This window comes from Mesoplodon mirus (genome assembly GCF_964341445.2).
Source record: "Mesoplodon mirus genome assembly, chromosome: 19".
In the NCBI taxonomy this organism is placed as follows: domain Eukaryota; kingdom Metazoa; phylum Chordata; class Mammalia; order Artiodactyla; family Ziphiidae; genus Mesoplodon; species Mesoplodon mirus.
The window spans coordinates 50,023,832-50,040,330 of record NC_138995.1 but is presented as its reverse complement, the minus strand read 5'-3'; the positions used below and the strand labels follow the sequence as shown (position 1 = coordinate 50,040,330).

The following is a 16,499-nucleotide window of genomic DNA, read 5'->3' as shown; positions in this document are numbered from 1 at the left end:
AGCCCAGAGAATCAAGCCTTGCTGCAGGTTACAGAGCCGGGAAGGGGTAGGGCCAGGGCTCCACCTGCTCCAATGCCCCCAACTCAGGCACAGGCCTGCCCTTGGGCCCAAGCTCTTAACCCCCAAGCGACCCCACCTCCCCGCTTTCTGGTCTGCCCTGGGAAGTTTCACTGTGCACCAGGTCCGAGGCTCACCCTCCTGCCCTCTACCATCTCATGTAACCCTCTCACACCCCTGGAGTGGGACAGTCAGCTTTATCTTCAGAACGAGAGCACTGAGGCCCCAGGTTCTGCACCGGCAGTCATGGTGCAGGGGCTGTAGGCCGGGCTGGGGCAGGCAGTCTATACCTCGCTCAGCAGGCCCGCCAGTCTCTGCGGCTCCACTGTATCTAGAACAGAATCCTCCAGGCTCTCAGGCTTCATGGGGGTAAAGCAGCAATCCAGGTCCCGGGCATCCAGGATGGTCTTGAGAGGCTCCTGGTCAGCCCGCTCCGCCCAGCGGCCATGTGGCTGGTAGCTGCGCTTGGCGTGGAAGGCCGAGCTGTCTGCCACATCATCGTCTCCTAGCTGAGGGTGACAGGGACGGTCAGGCAGCTAGCCAAGTGCTCACCAACTCCAGTGAGGGCCCGGGATACTGCACGGACCCGCATCCAGCCTCGTGGCTTTAAACATCAATCAGAAGCAACTTCCAGATATTTGTTTCCAGCCTGAACCTTGTTCTTAAACTTCAGAAGTGCACATGCAACTGTTCTACATCTCCACATGGATGTTTAGTGATCTTTCAAAGCAAACATGTTGAAGACAACAACTGACCTTCCCCCTAAACCTATTCCTCCTAACGCCTTCCCTATCTCAGTGATTCTTTGCAGCTGCTCAGGTCCCAAACCTTGAGGTTCTCCTTCATTCCTCTTATTCTGTCCCTCACACTTCACATTGTATTTCTTCAACTCTGCACCCAAACACATCCAAGATATGGCCACTTCTCTTCCACGGTCCCCGAACCCTAACCCTGGTCCTGCCCACCACTGCCTCCTACCAGACTTGCTTGAGAGACAGTGGAGGGTGGGTGCTTGAGAACTTAGGCTCTGGAGCCAGCCTTCTAGGGTCAACCCCACCTCCCCTAATTCCTAGCTTGACCCCAGATAAGTTACTTAACCTCTCTGGGCCTCAGTTCCCTATCTGTGAAATAACAGGGGATATGGAAAGCCCATACATCCAGGAGGATTAAACAATACATATAAAAGACTCAATAGAACCTGTACAGAGTAAGTGTTCTGTGAATATTTGTTGGATGTAACTCCAATTGTAATATGCACTGATAAGGGAAAGCTTGGGGGCCTGAGAGAGCATAGCCACATGCCTGACCTGGTCAGCAGTGCAGCGGCTGATGACAGGGAGGATTTCCCTGAAGAGCTGACATTTGGGCTTTGATTTGAGGTCTGACATTGTTCCTGAAATAAACCCTTCAACCTGGGGTTTAGGATTCTGCTGCCAACTTCTAAGCCACCAGCTCCTGGCCTGCCCCTCCCTCAATTAATGATCACTCATTCAATCCTACCTTCATCTTGGTCCCTCTCTTTCTCTCACATCCAGTTGTTTGGCTCCACTTTCAAAATCCATCCAGAAGCCAACCACTTCTCCCCTCAGGTCCAGCCTCCAACCTCTCCTGCCAGGATTATCACAGCAGTCTCCTCCCTGGTCCCCCTGCTTGCCCCTCAAGGTCTGTTTTGCACAGGCAGCCATAGGGACCTGTTAACACCTGAGTTAGAACACGACCTTCCTTGGCTCAGAGCTCTCCCTCCTGTCCATCTCATTCAGTGCTACAGGGGAAGAAATAAGTGGAGAAGGACAATAAGGGGTGTCGAGGGGACGCAGCAAGCCCACGTGGTTCCTCACCACCTGGCCCCCACTGCCTCTCTGAGCCCTTCTCCGCCATCCTGCCCTCATTCACCCTCGACCCAGGCATCGGGCCTCCCTGCACTTTCTGGAACATGCTAATAAGCATGATCCTGCCTCACGGCCCTCACCCTTGCAGATTGGTCTGTCTGGAACATTCTTTCCCAGGATCTGTATTTCTCACTTGTTTTAATTCTGCTCAAATACGTGAAGGCCTCCTAGTGAAGCCTTTTCTTTTTACCCTAAAATTGTCACCACCCCCAGCACTTTGTATTTTCCTTCTCAACTTTTTTGTCCTCCATAGCACTGATTATCAGTTCCCCAAATACTATATAATATTTTACCTGTTTAATGTGGCTATTGCCCACCTCCCAAACTAGAGAATGAGCCTGTGAAGGCAGAGATTCCATCTGCCCTGCTGGTTGCTGTATCTAAGGGCCACAGCAACGCCTAGCACAGGGTAGGCACTCAGTAAATATGTGTCGCATGAAAGAAGGACTGTCTTCGCAGAGAGTGGAAGGATGACAGCGGTTCTCCAGGGACAGGAGACATGTGGAGGGGAAAAGTGTTCCCAGAAGAATGAGGAACATGGAGGAGGGCACCCCTTCTTTGTCAGCTCCTAGGCGTCCCACTCTCCGGGCAGACTCACCAGCCGCTTTGCCCAGAGTGGCAGCTTGCCGTTGGTCAGCAGGCACCGAGGATCTGGAGAGACACATGGAATCCATGAAAAGAGAATAAGCAACCCAAGAGACAACGGGTAACATAAACAGCAGTTCTCCAGAGACAACACAGGAAACGACAGACATCCAAAGATGGTCAACCTCACTAACTGTCAGGGAAGTGCAAATTTAAACAATGGGATATAATGTTTTACCTGTAAGACTGACCAAAATTAAAATGCTTCAAACTATCAAATGTTGGCAAAAGTGTGGGGAAACGGAGGGCTTAACACTGACTGCTGGGTGGGGCAGAAACTGGATTTGGAGGGCTGTTGGGGTTCTCTTTAAAAATAAAAAGTATATCCGACTTCCCTGGAAGTCCAGTGGTTAAGACTCTGTGCTCCCAATGCAGGAGGCATGGGTTCAATCCCTGGTTGGGGAATAAAAATCCCATATGCCACGTGGCACAGCCAAAAAAAATAAAACAAATTAAAAAAAAGAAAAAGTGTATTAACCCCAGGATCTAGCAATGCCAGTCCTCGGCCTGAGGCCGAGGAGTGGTCAGCACAGCCTCATTCACAACAGTGTAAAGTTAGAAAACACACAAATGCCCACCCAGAGCTAAATCACTGGTTATGCTTCTGGTTAAAGGAGGGAGGCCTCTGTTTTGTATTCACCAACCTACAGGTTGGTAAGATAGTTTTGAGAAGAAAAAGATAAAGAATGATATCTGCAGTATAATACAATTTGTGGACACAGATGTTTCCTATGGATATGCACACATGTATATTAATGTTCAGGAAAAGGCCTATAAGGATTCACACCAAACTCATCAAAGTGGCCTCCTGGGAGAGGACGCTGGATTGGATGTGTGGGTGGTGACAAAGAGAATGAGCTTACTCTCTATTTGATTGTTTCCCAAGGCTGAATCCTCACCCTGCTGCTGTCTACCAGTCAGCCATCCAGTTGGCCCCTGCCTATTTCCTCCTTCTTGGCAGCCCACTACCCCCGCTAAGAGCACCCAGTGCTGGTCACTGTTCCCAGCCTCTCTCATAGCTGGAGCAATCCTGGCCAATGGGACCTGTGAGAAGCCTGCAGGGGCTTCTGGGAAAGAGTTTCCTCTGTACAGGAGATTCCAGGAGGGAATGTCCTCTTTCAACCATGTCTCTGAGGACACAGCGGGGGAAGGGGAAGCTGGGACAAAGTGAGAGAGAAGCACTAACATATATACGCTACCAAATGTAAAACGGAGGCTAGTGGGAAGCTGCTGTGTAGCACAGGGAGATCAGCTCGAGGCTTCGTGATGACCTAGAGGGGTGGGATAGGGAGGGTGGGAGGGAAGCTCAAGAGGGAGGCGATATGGGGATATATGTATACATAGAGCTGATTCACTTTGTTGTACAGCAGAAACTAACACAACACTGTAAAGCAATTATACTCCAATAAAGACGTGGAAAAAAAAATGTCTCTGATGCCTGGAACTTAAGCAGCCATCTTGTAACATGAGGGTCTAAGCCAAGGCGATATGCAGAGGGGCAGAAATTTATAGAGGGCCTGGCCTCTCATAAAGTCGCTGAGCTACTACTCTCCCTTCTGCCTGAACAAGAGAATCTGGTCTGTCTTCTGGTGAACATCACCCTGTTTTACCCCTGGGACACCCCCTTACACCCACCCCTCACCTTTGGTCAGGTGGTTCAAGTGGAGCTGACTAAAGCCTCCTACCCTCAGGGATGACCACATGACTCAGGCCTGGCCAATCACAGTGACTCAGAAATGGGCAGGTGACTCACAGCAGGAACATGAGCCATGAACACAGGACTTTGAGCTATTAGGAAAGAAGTGCTCTCTTTTCTAGAATGTTTTAAACTTGAGCTGCTGGGGATACTTTGCCCCTTGTACAGGGAGACTCTGCCTGAGAGCAAAGTCAACATGGAGAAAAGCAGAGCCAGGAGACAGAGAAACATCTATTTCTTTAACATCACCTGACTACCTGGATCCAGCCATGCCTGAACCAATACTCTCAAATTTTCATTTACAAGAACCAATAAATTCTCTTTCCAAATTAAGCCAGTGAGAGTCTAGGTGCTATCACCCTGAAAAAGTCCTGACTGATGTGATTATTGAGCTTCAGTATGTGCCAGGCTGTGAAAACAGAGTAGTGGCCAAAACCCAGCAACGATCCCTACACTGAAAGGTCAAAATAGGGCCCCTTTCCCAACCTGGATCCAAACTCTCTTTTGATGGTGTCTTTAGTAACTCTTCAGGTTCACATTCTTCCTCCAGCTCATCCTCCGTCTGCTCTCCAGGGCTTAGGGAGCAAATCTCGGTGGGCATGGATGCATATGTCTCCTGCCTGAAGCCAGGAAAAAGGACAGCAAGGACAGAAACATAGGTAAGTGGGGTGGTAGAGGGGACCTGCCTAGGGCTGGGCCCTGTGCCGGGGTCCGTGTGAACATACTCTTGGCTTCTGGTCAAGTCGGTGCTGGAAGGTCTCACCTGCCACACCCCCTCTGCTAGAAACATACTGCCACAATAAATGAGACGTAACAGAGGCTGGGCTCAAGAAATAAGACAAACTCTTCAAGGGCCACAGCAATGGAACAAAAAGCAAAGCAGATGATGGTAGGGCATGAGTCCTGAGCTGCTGGCTTCTGTTCTGGGAAGTGGGGTTAGCAATGAGGTTTTAGCTCCACAAGCCAAAGAGCTGCCCACTCTCTTGGTGCCTAGATCTGCATTACCTCAAGATCACTGCAAAAGAGATGGCCCATGTCAGGCCTGGTCCCCGTGGGGAAGCAATGCAAAGCCTCAAGACGCAGAGAGAGAGATACGGACAGCTCCGGAGGTGGAAGAGAAGAAAATTCAAAACCTCCCACTCCAACTGAAACTTGCAAACCAAAATCCCAAATCAAAAACCAGAACAGGAATTCGCTCCAAATAAAACTGGTCTTGCAACATGAAGACTTAAGAAACATGTTTAGGAAACTCAAAGATATAAGTGAAGGAATAACTTCCATTAAAAGATTAAGAAGGGCTTCCCTGGTGGCACAGTGGTTGAGAATCTGCCTGCTAATGCAGGGGACACGGGTTCGAGCCCTGGTTCGGGAAGATCCCACATACCGTGGAGCAACTAAGCCCGTGCACCACAACTACCAAGCCCGCGTGCCACAACTACTGAAGCCTGCACACCTAGAGCCCGTGCTGTGCAACGAGAAGCCACCGCAGTGAGAAGCCCGCGCACGGCAACGATGAGTAGCCTCAGCTCGCCGCAACTAGAGAAAGCCCGTGTGCAGCAATGAAGACCAAACGCAGCCAAAAATTAAAACCAAACAAACAAAATACCTTAAAAAAAAAAGATTAAGAAGACATCTCTGCTCCACTGGACCCTTCTCTGATCTCCTCCCTCCCCACCATGGGCTGGGTGGGCTGGGTTGGGGCCTCCTCGGGTCCCCACAGCCCCCTGGGGCTTCCCACCAGAGTGCTCTGGGCTCTCCAAGCACTTTTGCTTTTACACTTCAAAACCCTTCTCATATGCATTATTGTAACTTCCTATTCAAAGTACATCTCCCCTTCTAGGCCCCGAGGGCACAAAGGGCAGGGCCTGGGGCTGTCTGGGCCACGGTTGTTTCCCTAGCCTCCCTCACTCCTCACGGGGCCCAGGGCAGGAAGACATCCCTCTGGTGAACGGACAGGGGATGGACAGGTGGCTGCCGGGACCTGGGGTGGCTGCTCCAGTTCCTGCCCTTCGTGTTCTGCTGCTGCTGCTGCTCACGGTGGTCAATCTCCAGCAAGTGCTGCTTCATGCAGTTGGTGATCTCCGGGCCCAAGTGCCAGATGAACACGCAGCTGCAGAGGCCAAGGAGGGAGGTGGAAGAGGGAAGAACAGTGAATATGGAAGCCATCTGACCCCAGAGCCACCTGGTTCACACTGCCAAGACCTTATTTCCTGGCCCGGAAAACAACCCTCATCAGCTTAGCACAGGGCTCCGGACCAAGTCAGGTCTACACCCTGGGAGGGGTCCAGGGCATCCCAGCAAACCAAGGCTGCTCTGAAGACCCTGAGATCCAAGGAAGGGGGCTGTGAGGAAAGAGTGTAGTATTGATAAACTGAAGAGAGCGCCAAAAGGGGCTTCCTTGGATACCAACCATGTGCTGAGGAACTTATGTCATCTCATTTGACTCTCACCATACGATTTTCAAGGTAGATGGGGTCATCTCTCTTTTACAAAGTCAGAGAGGGGAAATGTAAGTGGCAGAGCTAGGATTTGAACTCAGGGCTGGGCACACACTATCCGAGGAGAGTAAGCTGGCATGCTCAGAGAGCTCTCTGCACAGGCAGGCTGTGGGCATGCGGTTCCGGTGTCTGAGCCCTTGCTCTCCCGGCAGGATAGGTCCCACCCACTCCCAGAGGGAGGCCCAGCCGGGGCAGTCTCCAGGCCTTTCCCACCTGTCTCCGGATACTGTGATCAAGTGATGACAATCGTAGGTGAACTTCATGCCAGTGACGATTTCTGCAAGCAGAGCAGAGAAGCCGTGCTGGCCTTCTGAGCCAGAAGGCTGGGTTGGGATAGGTGGGGAGGTGTCCCAAGCAAGGAGGCAAACCCACCTGAATGGCCAAACATCTTGGCAACGCACTCGCCGGAGTAAAAATCAATCACCGAGATGCTTTTGTCAGAGCAGCTTGTGGCCAGGAAGGTGCCTGAGGGGTCCACGTGGACCTGCCGAGAAGAGGACCCACGTGACACTTGGGCTGCCTCCTTCTGGAATAGGCCTGGGTCTCAACACACAACCCCACTGACTGAGGAACGTCTTGTGCTGGGCGCTTGGCACATGGACTCAGGTAACCCTCACAACACACACCATGGTAGGCAGAAGCTCCTGCTCCCATTTCACAGGTGAAGAAATTAACAACCACAACAATGGTACTCATGGCAGCCAGGCCCTGTGCTAAGAGCTGTACGTGTGTGAACTTACTGCCCTCACAGAACCCTGTGATAGAGGCAATTTTTATTTGCATTTTACACATGATGAAGCAGGTTCGAGAGACGACATTTGTCCAAGGTCACAGTCAGCCTGAGGCGGAGCTGTAAGAGGGTCCGACCCTGGAGCCTGAACTCGTAACTCCCCTGGTCCAGAGGCTCTTGAGAAGGTCCCCACCTCCTCCCAGACAACACAGGCGCGGGCAAGCCTGGAGACGCCTCTCGGATTCCTCCCACCACACTCTATTGCCAGTCACAGTGGAAACCACTTAAATGTCCCCACTTGGGGAAGGATTCAGTAAATAAAGGTAGAGCAGTCAGGGCCAGCCCTGGCTCCCAAGCGTCCTTGGTCAGCCAGGCCTGAGTAGATGCTGGCCAGCATGTGATCCTTTCATCCCTCTGATCAGGAGCCAAGGAGGACCCAGGTCTCAAGAGGCCCAACAGGGCAGGAGACAGACAGGGGGGCCTTGTGTGTGGGTGTCTGTGTACGGTTTTCACCCGGGGCCCCAGCTCCTCACCTTCAGCAGGGACCCTTCATCACTCTGGGAGCCCCTGTAGCACTTCTTCTGCTTCCCGCTCATGGTGTTGTAGACTCTGGGAAGGTGAGAGCAGAAGTGGCTAACATGGCCCTGCCCACCGCCCTCTCTTGCTCCCTTGTTCCAACCTTACCTGCTGCCCTCCTCTCCCCTGGAAGCCCCCAGTACCTCCTGTCCCCCATCCGATGCCTGGACTGAAACCCCGTATCAGGGAATGAGACCCTGTCTCAGGCTGAGGTCACAGAGGTTACGTCTTGGGGTGTCCACTGAGTTAACAGCCATCTCCCTGCCACACAGCAAGCTGAGTGCCTGGCACCCAACTTGAATGAGCAAATGAAGGAGATGGAGAACCTCTTTGCACATGCTTATTCCTCCACATCCTTCCCACTTTAAGCTCAGATATCCCTTCCAGCGAACCCAGGTAGGGTCAGATGTCCTCCCAGGGCCCCCCAAAGCCCCTGGGCTCCCCGCATCCCAGCCCTGACCACTCTGTGCTGTCACTGTCTGGTCAGTCTGTCTTCTCCTCCACTGCACTGTGAGCTCCACGAAGGCAGGGCCTGTGACTCCCCCACTGTCCCTCCCAGACAGGAGCTCAGGGAACGAGGATGAGTGAGTTTATGAGCCACATCAGCAGCTCTCAGTTGCCCCACACAGGCTCCTGAGATCTAGGAGAACCCTCTGTTTGACCTGGAGACTAGGCCTGGGTGAACCTAGCTCCTAAGAAACACCCACTGGGTCCCATCACTCCACCCAGCTTCTCAGGGACCAGGTGAGCAGGGGGAGGAAAGCAGAGCGCTCATGAGAAGACAGACCCAACCAGGCCCCACTTAGTCTGGCTGACTAAGAGTCCAGGGCAGTTCCTCACCTTACGTTGCGGTCCTGGCAGGCCACAGCCACGTACTTCTGGGTAATGTCAATGTCCATGTCATACAAGGTGGTCTTCTCTGCCACGTGGTGGGTACGGACAAAGTGTAGTCCATCTGAGGCCTGGCAGGGCAGGAAGGGCCTTCAGAAGACACCCCTGACAAGCCCCCTACCCAGCTCCCAAGAAGGCTGCCCCACTCTACCCGCTGGGCACTGCGGAAGTAGATGCTCTTGTCTGCCCCACAGCTGATCATCTGGATGTCCCTGTGGCCTGGAGGAGGAAGCAGTGCCTTAGGCAGGGCTGGGCCACTGCTGGGCCCAACTGGGGCTGGGGATCCTAGCTAGGGAACTCTGCTGGGGGTCAGAGGGGGCTTCCCGGAGGAGGTGAGGTGAGTGCTGGGTGCCGGTAGGACTCTGTAAACTGTGAGCTCTGTGTGAGGGGGGCACAGATGGTGCAGTGGGCAAGGCAGGAATCTGCAGAGCAAGAGCAGACAGGGAAACAGAAGCCAGGGACACAGCAGGGGCACCATGTTTAATTTGGGATTTGGACAGGTGACTCTGGCCTCACAATGGAGGCGGCAGTGAAGCAGGGAGCAAGAGGAGACAGGCAGACCGCTGGGAGGCTCACGCCATCAAGAAGGATCAGAATATCCACACAGGGGCTTCCCTGGCAGTCCAATGGTTAGGACTCTGCGCTTCCACTGCAGGGGGTACAGGCTCGATCCCTGGTTGGGGAACTAAGATCCCGCAAGCCATGCGGTGCAGCCAAAATAAAAAGGAATATCCACACAGACTCTGGGCCAGGTCCTGTGCCACATGTGCCTCCCCTTCCTGACTGTCACCAGCCACTTGTACAAATGTGAACCCAGGGGCTCAGAGTCACACAGTCCTTGTCCCAGGGTGCAGAGAGTCAAGATGGGGCCAGGGCCGATCCCAGGCATTCTCTGGTTAAACACTGTGCTCTGAAGCCAGGCTTCCTCTCCGAGCCTCAGCTCCTGTCTGTTCAATAAGCCTGTATCAGCCACTGCCCCGTGGAGTGGTATGAAGCCCTTGGGACAGTGGCTGCTACCTGGTAAGCACGATCGATATTCTTACTTTTATTCTTCTTTCTTTATAGCATAAGAATAATCACAGCACAAATACCTTGCAGAGTTGTGGTGAGGATGAAAAGACAGAACAAATATAAAACATGTACAACCTTGGTACAATAGACACTGCTCCTTCATGACAGGACATTTGAGAGCACCCAGGCCCGACATACAAGTTAAGACGTTACTCGAGCAGAAGTCACTGGTTTATAGAAGGGAACAAGTCCTATGTTGGCGAGGAATCCAGAGAGAGCCTGCAAGTTACTACTGGTAATGTTTTGCTTCTTAACCTGGGGTGGTGAGTCCAAGTATTTAGCAATATTAGGACTAGGACCAATCAGAACAGTTGCTGGCTATAAACAATCGGTGTGTCTAGTTCAGACCTACTGACTATGAACCTTGATGTGGATATTCATCGTATTATTCTGTAAACTATTCACAGATTTTTCTGTTCACTTTTTTGGATATATGTTTCATAGAAAAGAATTAAAGAGACTGATTCATTCTTTAGCTGGATAGCTTCAGACAGTTTCCGACTGGCTGGTGCCCAGTTTATACGAACTATCAATGTTTTGAGCGTAACGCCCAGTTGAGTCAGCCCAGCCAGAGCAGGGCTCACAGGACTGGTTTTAGGATGTGCACCCTCTCAGACCGGCTGGGGCTTTAAAAGAGGCCCATGCCTTCAGAAGGTGACCTAAAGGACTGACTCCTGGGTCACCCCCTTGGCCAGTTATCACCTCTCCTGGATCTAGACCATTCATTAAAAGTGAGGTCACTGCTGGCCAAACTGCTAGATTTACCGATCTATTCTAACTACCTCTACCCTGTGGAATGGGATGATCTGAACAATTTTTTACAGGTGTCTGAGAAGTTTGAGCTGATCAGCTTTTGTCAGGTCCTCATCAAGACATAGCAAATGTGGGCTTCCCTGGTGGCGCAGTGGTTGAGAGTCCGCCTGCCGATGCAGGGGACACGGGTTCGTGCCCCGGTCCGGGAGGATCCCACATGCCGTGGAGTGGCTGGGCCCATGGGCTGTGGCCGCTGAGCCTGCGCATCCAGAGCCTGTGCTCCGCAATGGGAGAGACCACAGCTGTGAGAGGCCCCCGTACCGCAAAAAAAAAAAAAAAAAAAAAAAAGACATAGCAAATGTGTTAACCTGTTTTTGCCCAGCTCCCGACCAACTGAGTTAGACAGAGACAGGGCAGAAGGTGAGGAAGACCAAGGACATTAATACATTCTCAGCCACAAGATTATATGTACAAAACACTTCATAGTCAAGAACTTGGAGTAAGTGGACATATTCCCTCCATGAATGGATTCTTCTTGAATATAGTTTTGAACATGTTCTTGGGTTCTGATCAGTTAAACCCCCACAGGGCCTACTTCCCCTCCTCTTGGAATCCCTTAGGGTCAGGGATCACCGTACGGGATCTTTCGAGTCTTGGAGGGATCCCTTCAACTGCCTGGTTGAGCGAGGGCTGTAAAGTAGGACAGGCTTACGCAAAATACCAGGCCTGCACCTACTGGCTGTGTGACTCTGGCTGTAAAGTACAGTAACTGCTGGGGCAGTGCAAGGATCACATCGCCCAGCACAGAATTAGCCTCCAGCAATTGTCACCGTCACCTATTTTTTGGCCAAGGTCACCAAAACCCATCCCACCTTGGACTGGCATTCCGATTTCTTTCTGCGGACCAGCACTCACCTAATGTCAGTCCTCCTGGATCAGGGGTGGAGGCAGGTGGGGGCTGGGAGCACACGAGTCACACCCAGCCCAAGAGGATACTCCAAAGCTCTGGCACCAATAACTGTTCTGGAAAGGGCAGGTGCCTCAAGCCAGCACAAGGAAAGTCAGCTCCCAATTTCTGCCAAAATTGACAGGAAGAGGGAAAATCTCTTTCCAGAGGCACAGTGACCACTGAGATCCTGCCCACGAGAGAAAGGCACAGCTGACAGAGGGAGAGAGTCCAGGTAACTTTAAAAAATTCAACCTTTGGGGACTTCCCTAGTGGTCCAGTGGTTAAGACTCTGTGCTTCCACTGCAGGGGTTCAATCCCTGGTCCAGGAACTAAGATCCTGCATGCCACGTGGAGCAGCCAAAATAAACCATATTCCAAAAGCATTAAAAAAAAAAATTAGTCTAAAAAATTTTTTTAAATAAATAAATAAAAATTCAATCTTTGGATCCAGCTGTGCCTGAATCTAGAGCTTGCCTCTCCCTTTTTTCTCTAAGCTAAAGGGGGCTTTTGCTGTTACGTGCAGTCAAAGGAGCCCATCTAATGAGGCGCAGGACGCAGAAAGAAAGGGTTCACCAGCAAACTTGATGGCTGTGATGGAGGAGGAATGGTCATCCAGGGTCTGCTCCAGGCTGTAGTTCTTCTCCACGTTCAGCACGTGGATCAGTCGGTCCCGACTGGCTGAGGCCAGCAAGGTCAACCCTGTGGATGCAAAGGGTGCCACTGGGTTTCTGGGAGGCTGCTTGATGGCTTGGCCTCCCAGACAGCAGTGTGACCGAGCTTTCCTGGCCTTGAAGAAGGAGTCTTCGGTTTCTTAACTGCAGTCAACTTGCCACAAACCCAGAAAGGGGCCACTCCCCCACTCTGTGCAGTCTTTCCCCAGAGCCCCAAACCCTGGCATTTCACATCCCTTGCCACCAGTTCCTGCAGGATGAATCTTGATGTACACGTGGACACTCCTCCACTTGTGCCCACACCAGACATTCCAGCAGAGCCCAGCATTCCTCCCTACCAAGTCCAGCTACTTGGCAGCCACGTGAGGCCCGCCAACTTCTCAGCCTCCCCAAGACACTGCCCCCTCACTCTCTGAGCTCTGGCTACACGAGCCTCATCTAGGCCCTACTGACCACATGCTGCCACCCTTCCTTCAGCCACTGGACCTTCGTGCTGGCCCCCTCAGACAGTGCCTAGCCTGGGCACCTGCTATGTCTGAGGCCTAACACATGACCTGAGGTGGAGGGGACCTCGGGAGAGGTGTACTGAATGAAAAGAAATTTAAAGAAAATTTGGCGGGGCAGAGGGTGTGGGAGAAGGAAGAGCATGGGAAAGAACATTAACATTGTCAGGACATAACTCCACCTACAATATATTCCTGCCAAAAATGTATCATCGGAATCAAATCATGAGGAGAACAACAAACCCAAATTGAAGGAAATTCTATAAAATGACTGATCTATATTCTGCAGAAAGCCAAAGTCATAAAGACAAATTAAATAAGGCCGTGGAAATATTCCAAAACAAAGGTGACAAAAGAGCCACAACAACTGAAATGTGAACCTGGACTGGAAAAACAAAGGTGCTATAAAGGACAGCATTGGGACAACTGGCAAAATGTGAATGAGAACCCAAGACAGATGACAGATTTGATAAGATGCACATTTGATAAGTGCACTGTGGTCACGTAAATAGATGTCCCCATTCCTAGGAAATGCTCACAGAAGCATTTAAGGGTGAAAGCGCAGCATGCCTGCAACTTACTCTCAAGTAGTTCAGCAAATACTACTACTACTAATAATATACATGCTTTAATAATAATAATACACATGCTATTATTTTATTACAAGTGTATATATACACAGGTGTGCAAATACATAGAAATGGAAAGAGGGGAAGCAGATAATTCTGTCACAGGTCAGACAGGATTTAAAAGAAAAAACTTGGGGAGCCTGGGTGAAGAGGCTACAGGTATTCATAATATTCTTGCAATTTTTCTGTAAGCATCAAACTTTTTCAAAAGAATATGTTTGACTATTGATCTATCTTTATCTTCTCCAGCAGAGGAGGAGCTCATTCATATATTTACTCATTCAACCTTCACCTCTTTAGCCTGAGCTCTGTTCGGGGCACTGGGGACCAGGGTAAACAAGTCGGGTCTTGCCCTGTCATTCACGGTCCCACCAGACACCAACTACTCCTCCCTGTGGCTCTGCCAGGCAGGCTGCTCCCCTGCCATGGGCTCACCTGTCTCAGGCTTGGAGTACTCCAGGCACAGCACCTCAGCATCATGGGCCTCCACCTTGACCAACTCGTCCATGAAGTGCAGCTCGTGGATCCTGAGAGAGACACACTGCCTGCTGTACCCTGCCTGGCGCCCCCACCCCTCAGCTCCAGGTGCTCTGCCGCTACTAAAAAAGGTCGGAGCAGCCAGGTAGGTGACGTGGAGAACACCCTACCCTGGCCAGGTAGTCTACAGGTGCCCAAGCTGTTTCTCATCTAAAAACCTGCCAAGCCTGCGAGAACCTCAGTGGGCACCCCGCCCCTTGTGGTTCCATGGGTAACACCTAGGATGGTCTTCTGGGGGAACAAAGGTTAGGGTAAGGATATACCAGAGGTGATCCCTGGGGCTGGGGTCAGAGGTCATACTCAAGGATAGGACCCATGGGTGGGAATATTTGATTCCAATCTCTCATTCTCTTTTTTTTCTTTTTTCTGGTTGCACTGTGTGGCTTGCAGGATCTTAGTGCCCTGACTAGGAACTGAACCCAGGCCCTCAGCAGTGAAAGCGTGGAGTCCTAACCACTGGACCCCCAGGGAACTCCCTCTCATTCTTAAAGAGTCTCAGATCCAGACTTTCCTCACATTCTTGCCAAATGAAATCAGACAACAGGTCATCCAGGACTGAAATAAGAAACAGTTATTCCAGCTCCTCCACTCTCTACCCGTGTGACCTTAGCCAAGCCACTTGGCCTCTCTTCCCTCAGTGAACCCATCTGAAAGTGGAGTGGATAACAGCACCTACGCCAGAGGGTCGGTGAGAGGATTAAATCAGTCAATACCCATGGTACTCAGGCCGGGGGCCAGCCTGGGGGAAGATCGCTATGCCCATGTTACCTCTTCTTACTGTTTTCACCATTCACAGCCGAGTGCTGTCAACGGGAGCAGCCCCCTGACACGTTCAGTTTGCCTCAGGCAGTGACTGACATCAGAACAGTTGCCAACATTTAAAAACCATGGAATTTCACAGAAAAAAATCTGCACTTTATGTTCTTCTTAGACAATGGGAAGATATGACAACTTGGAGCCTATACTACCGGTGCTGCGTGGTGGCTGCCCCGTTATGGGGCACACGCTCTCCAGTGCCCCAGTCCCTCCCATTCCACAACAGCTCCACTACCCAGGTGGTCACAGCTGTCATTCGCCACCTTAAACCTGATCCCTGTGACAGGGCTCATATTCTGTCAGCACCTATTGGGCCTGTCACATCTTGAAAAACCTCTGCAGGGTGGTAAACAGCCCAAGCCCTCAGATGTCCCATCCTCTGGTCCCTCTCTCAGGGCCACCAGAAATGCCAAGCTCCAGCTGGCATCTTCTCTGACGGAGTGGTACCATGTGGCTGAGAAGTATCACCATGCCCGAGAGTCATGCAAGTTTGCCTGTCCACCCTGCAGGCAGAGTTCACATGGCCCAGCTGCTGAGGCCCCGGTAGCTACCCTGATCTACCCTGAGCTAGCCCTTCTGGAAGCCCTTTCTCAGCTTATGTTCCCAGGGGTGGCTGGCTACCAGATTGCTACTCACAGTCCCTCATTCCCAACAGGCAGCTGGAGGTGCCAAGGCCAGGGCTCCTCCCCACTGCCCTTAGTACCTGAGCCCAAGCTGGGAGATGTACACTAGACAACGCCAGGGCCCACTTGCCTCAGATTTCCACTTCGGTCGCCTGAAGCCAAGTGTTGGCCGTCAGGACTGACCTGCATGACTCGTACCCCAGCTTTCATGTCCACAGGCATCCCATTCTCACTCCCCCGGTCTGGGAAGTGTGACATGTTCTGCAGGTGCTGGATGTCATTCTCCACATACACAACCTTCAGCAGGGTCTGCAAGCGGGAAAGGACTTAGGTCAGTGCTATGAGAAGCTCTGGAGCACCTCTGCAAGTTTTTCTCCTGATAGTCAGTCTCCCATTCTTCATTAGTAACAGAATTCCAATTCTGACCTGGGAGCTTCACCACTCAGAATAATAACTATGTTTCCCAGACTTCCTTGCATCTAGATGAAGCTGTGTCAATAAATTCTGGTCAATGAGGTGTAAAGCAAGTGGAAACTCTTCTGCTTCTTTCCCGCTATCCTGCTGCCTGGAACTTGGATGTGATGACTGGAGCACCAGCAGCCATCCTGGACCATGATGACAAGGGCCACCCCTTCAAAATGGGCGGAGTGGAGAGCTAGACGGCTCTTGGGTCTCTAAGGGCTTCCTACAGCTGCCAAAACAGCCTGGACTAGTTACCTCCAGACTATTTTTACAAGTCAGAAAAACTTTTACCTCACTTTGGGTTTTTCTATTGTGTGCAACCAAATATAACATGGTTATCACAGATGCAGAAGAGAAGATGGTAGTATGGCAGGGGGACGTGGGGCGCTGGTGAGGGGAGTCGTAAAGGAGCATTTGCTATACACACCCTGCATTAAGAGCCTTTTTTTTTTTTTTTTTTTTTTTTGTGGTATGCGGGCCTCTCACTGTTGTGGCCTCTCCCG

At 51.4% G+C, this 16,499-nt stretch overlaps 1 protein-coding gene across 4 annotated transcripts in view; it reads right to left on the bottom strand.

The window, feature by feature from the left end:
* Nucleotides 1–16,499, bottom strand: part of WDR62 (WD repeat domain 62) — a 53,432-nt gene that overhangs the window by 10,226 nt on the left and 26,707 nt on the right. For all 4 annotated transcript variants that reach the window (XM_082607951.1, XM_082607952.1, XM_082607953.1 and 1 more), the window contains exons 11-22: nt 15,665–15,843; nt 13,994–14,085; nt 12,329–12,454; nt 9,134–9,201; nt 8,932–9,053; nt 8,049–8,124; nt 7,158–7,269; nt 6,999–7,062; nt 6,269–6,397; nt 4,774–4,907; nt 2,545–2,597; nt 348–566 (exon numbers count right to left, since the gene is read on the bottom strand). In XM_082607951.1, the coding sequence (XP_082464077.1) occupies nt 348–566; nt 2,545–2,597; nt 4,774–4,907; nt 6,269–6,397; nt 6,999–7,062; nt 7,158–7,269; nt 8,049–8,124; nt 8,932–9,053; nt 9,134–9,201; nt 12,329–12,454; nt 13,994–14,085; nt 15,665–15,843 (1,374 nt within the window). The remainder of the gene's footprint in view (nt 1–347; nt 567–2,544; nt 2,598–4,773; nt 4,908–6,268; nt 6,398–6,998; nt 7,063–7,157; nt 7,270–8,048; nt 8,125–8,931; nt 9,054–9,133; nt 9,202–12,328; nt 12,455–13,993; nt 14,086–15,664; nt 15,844–16,499) is intronic.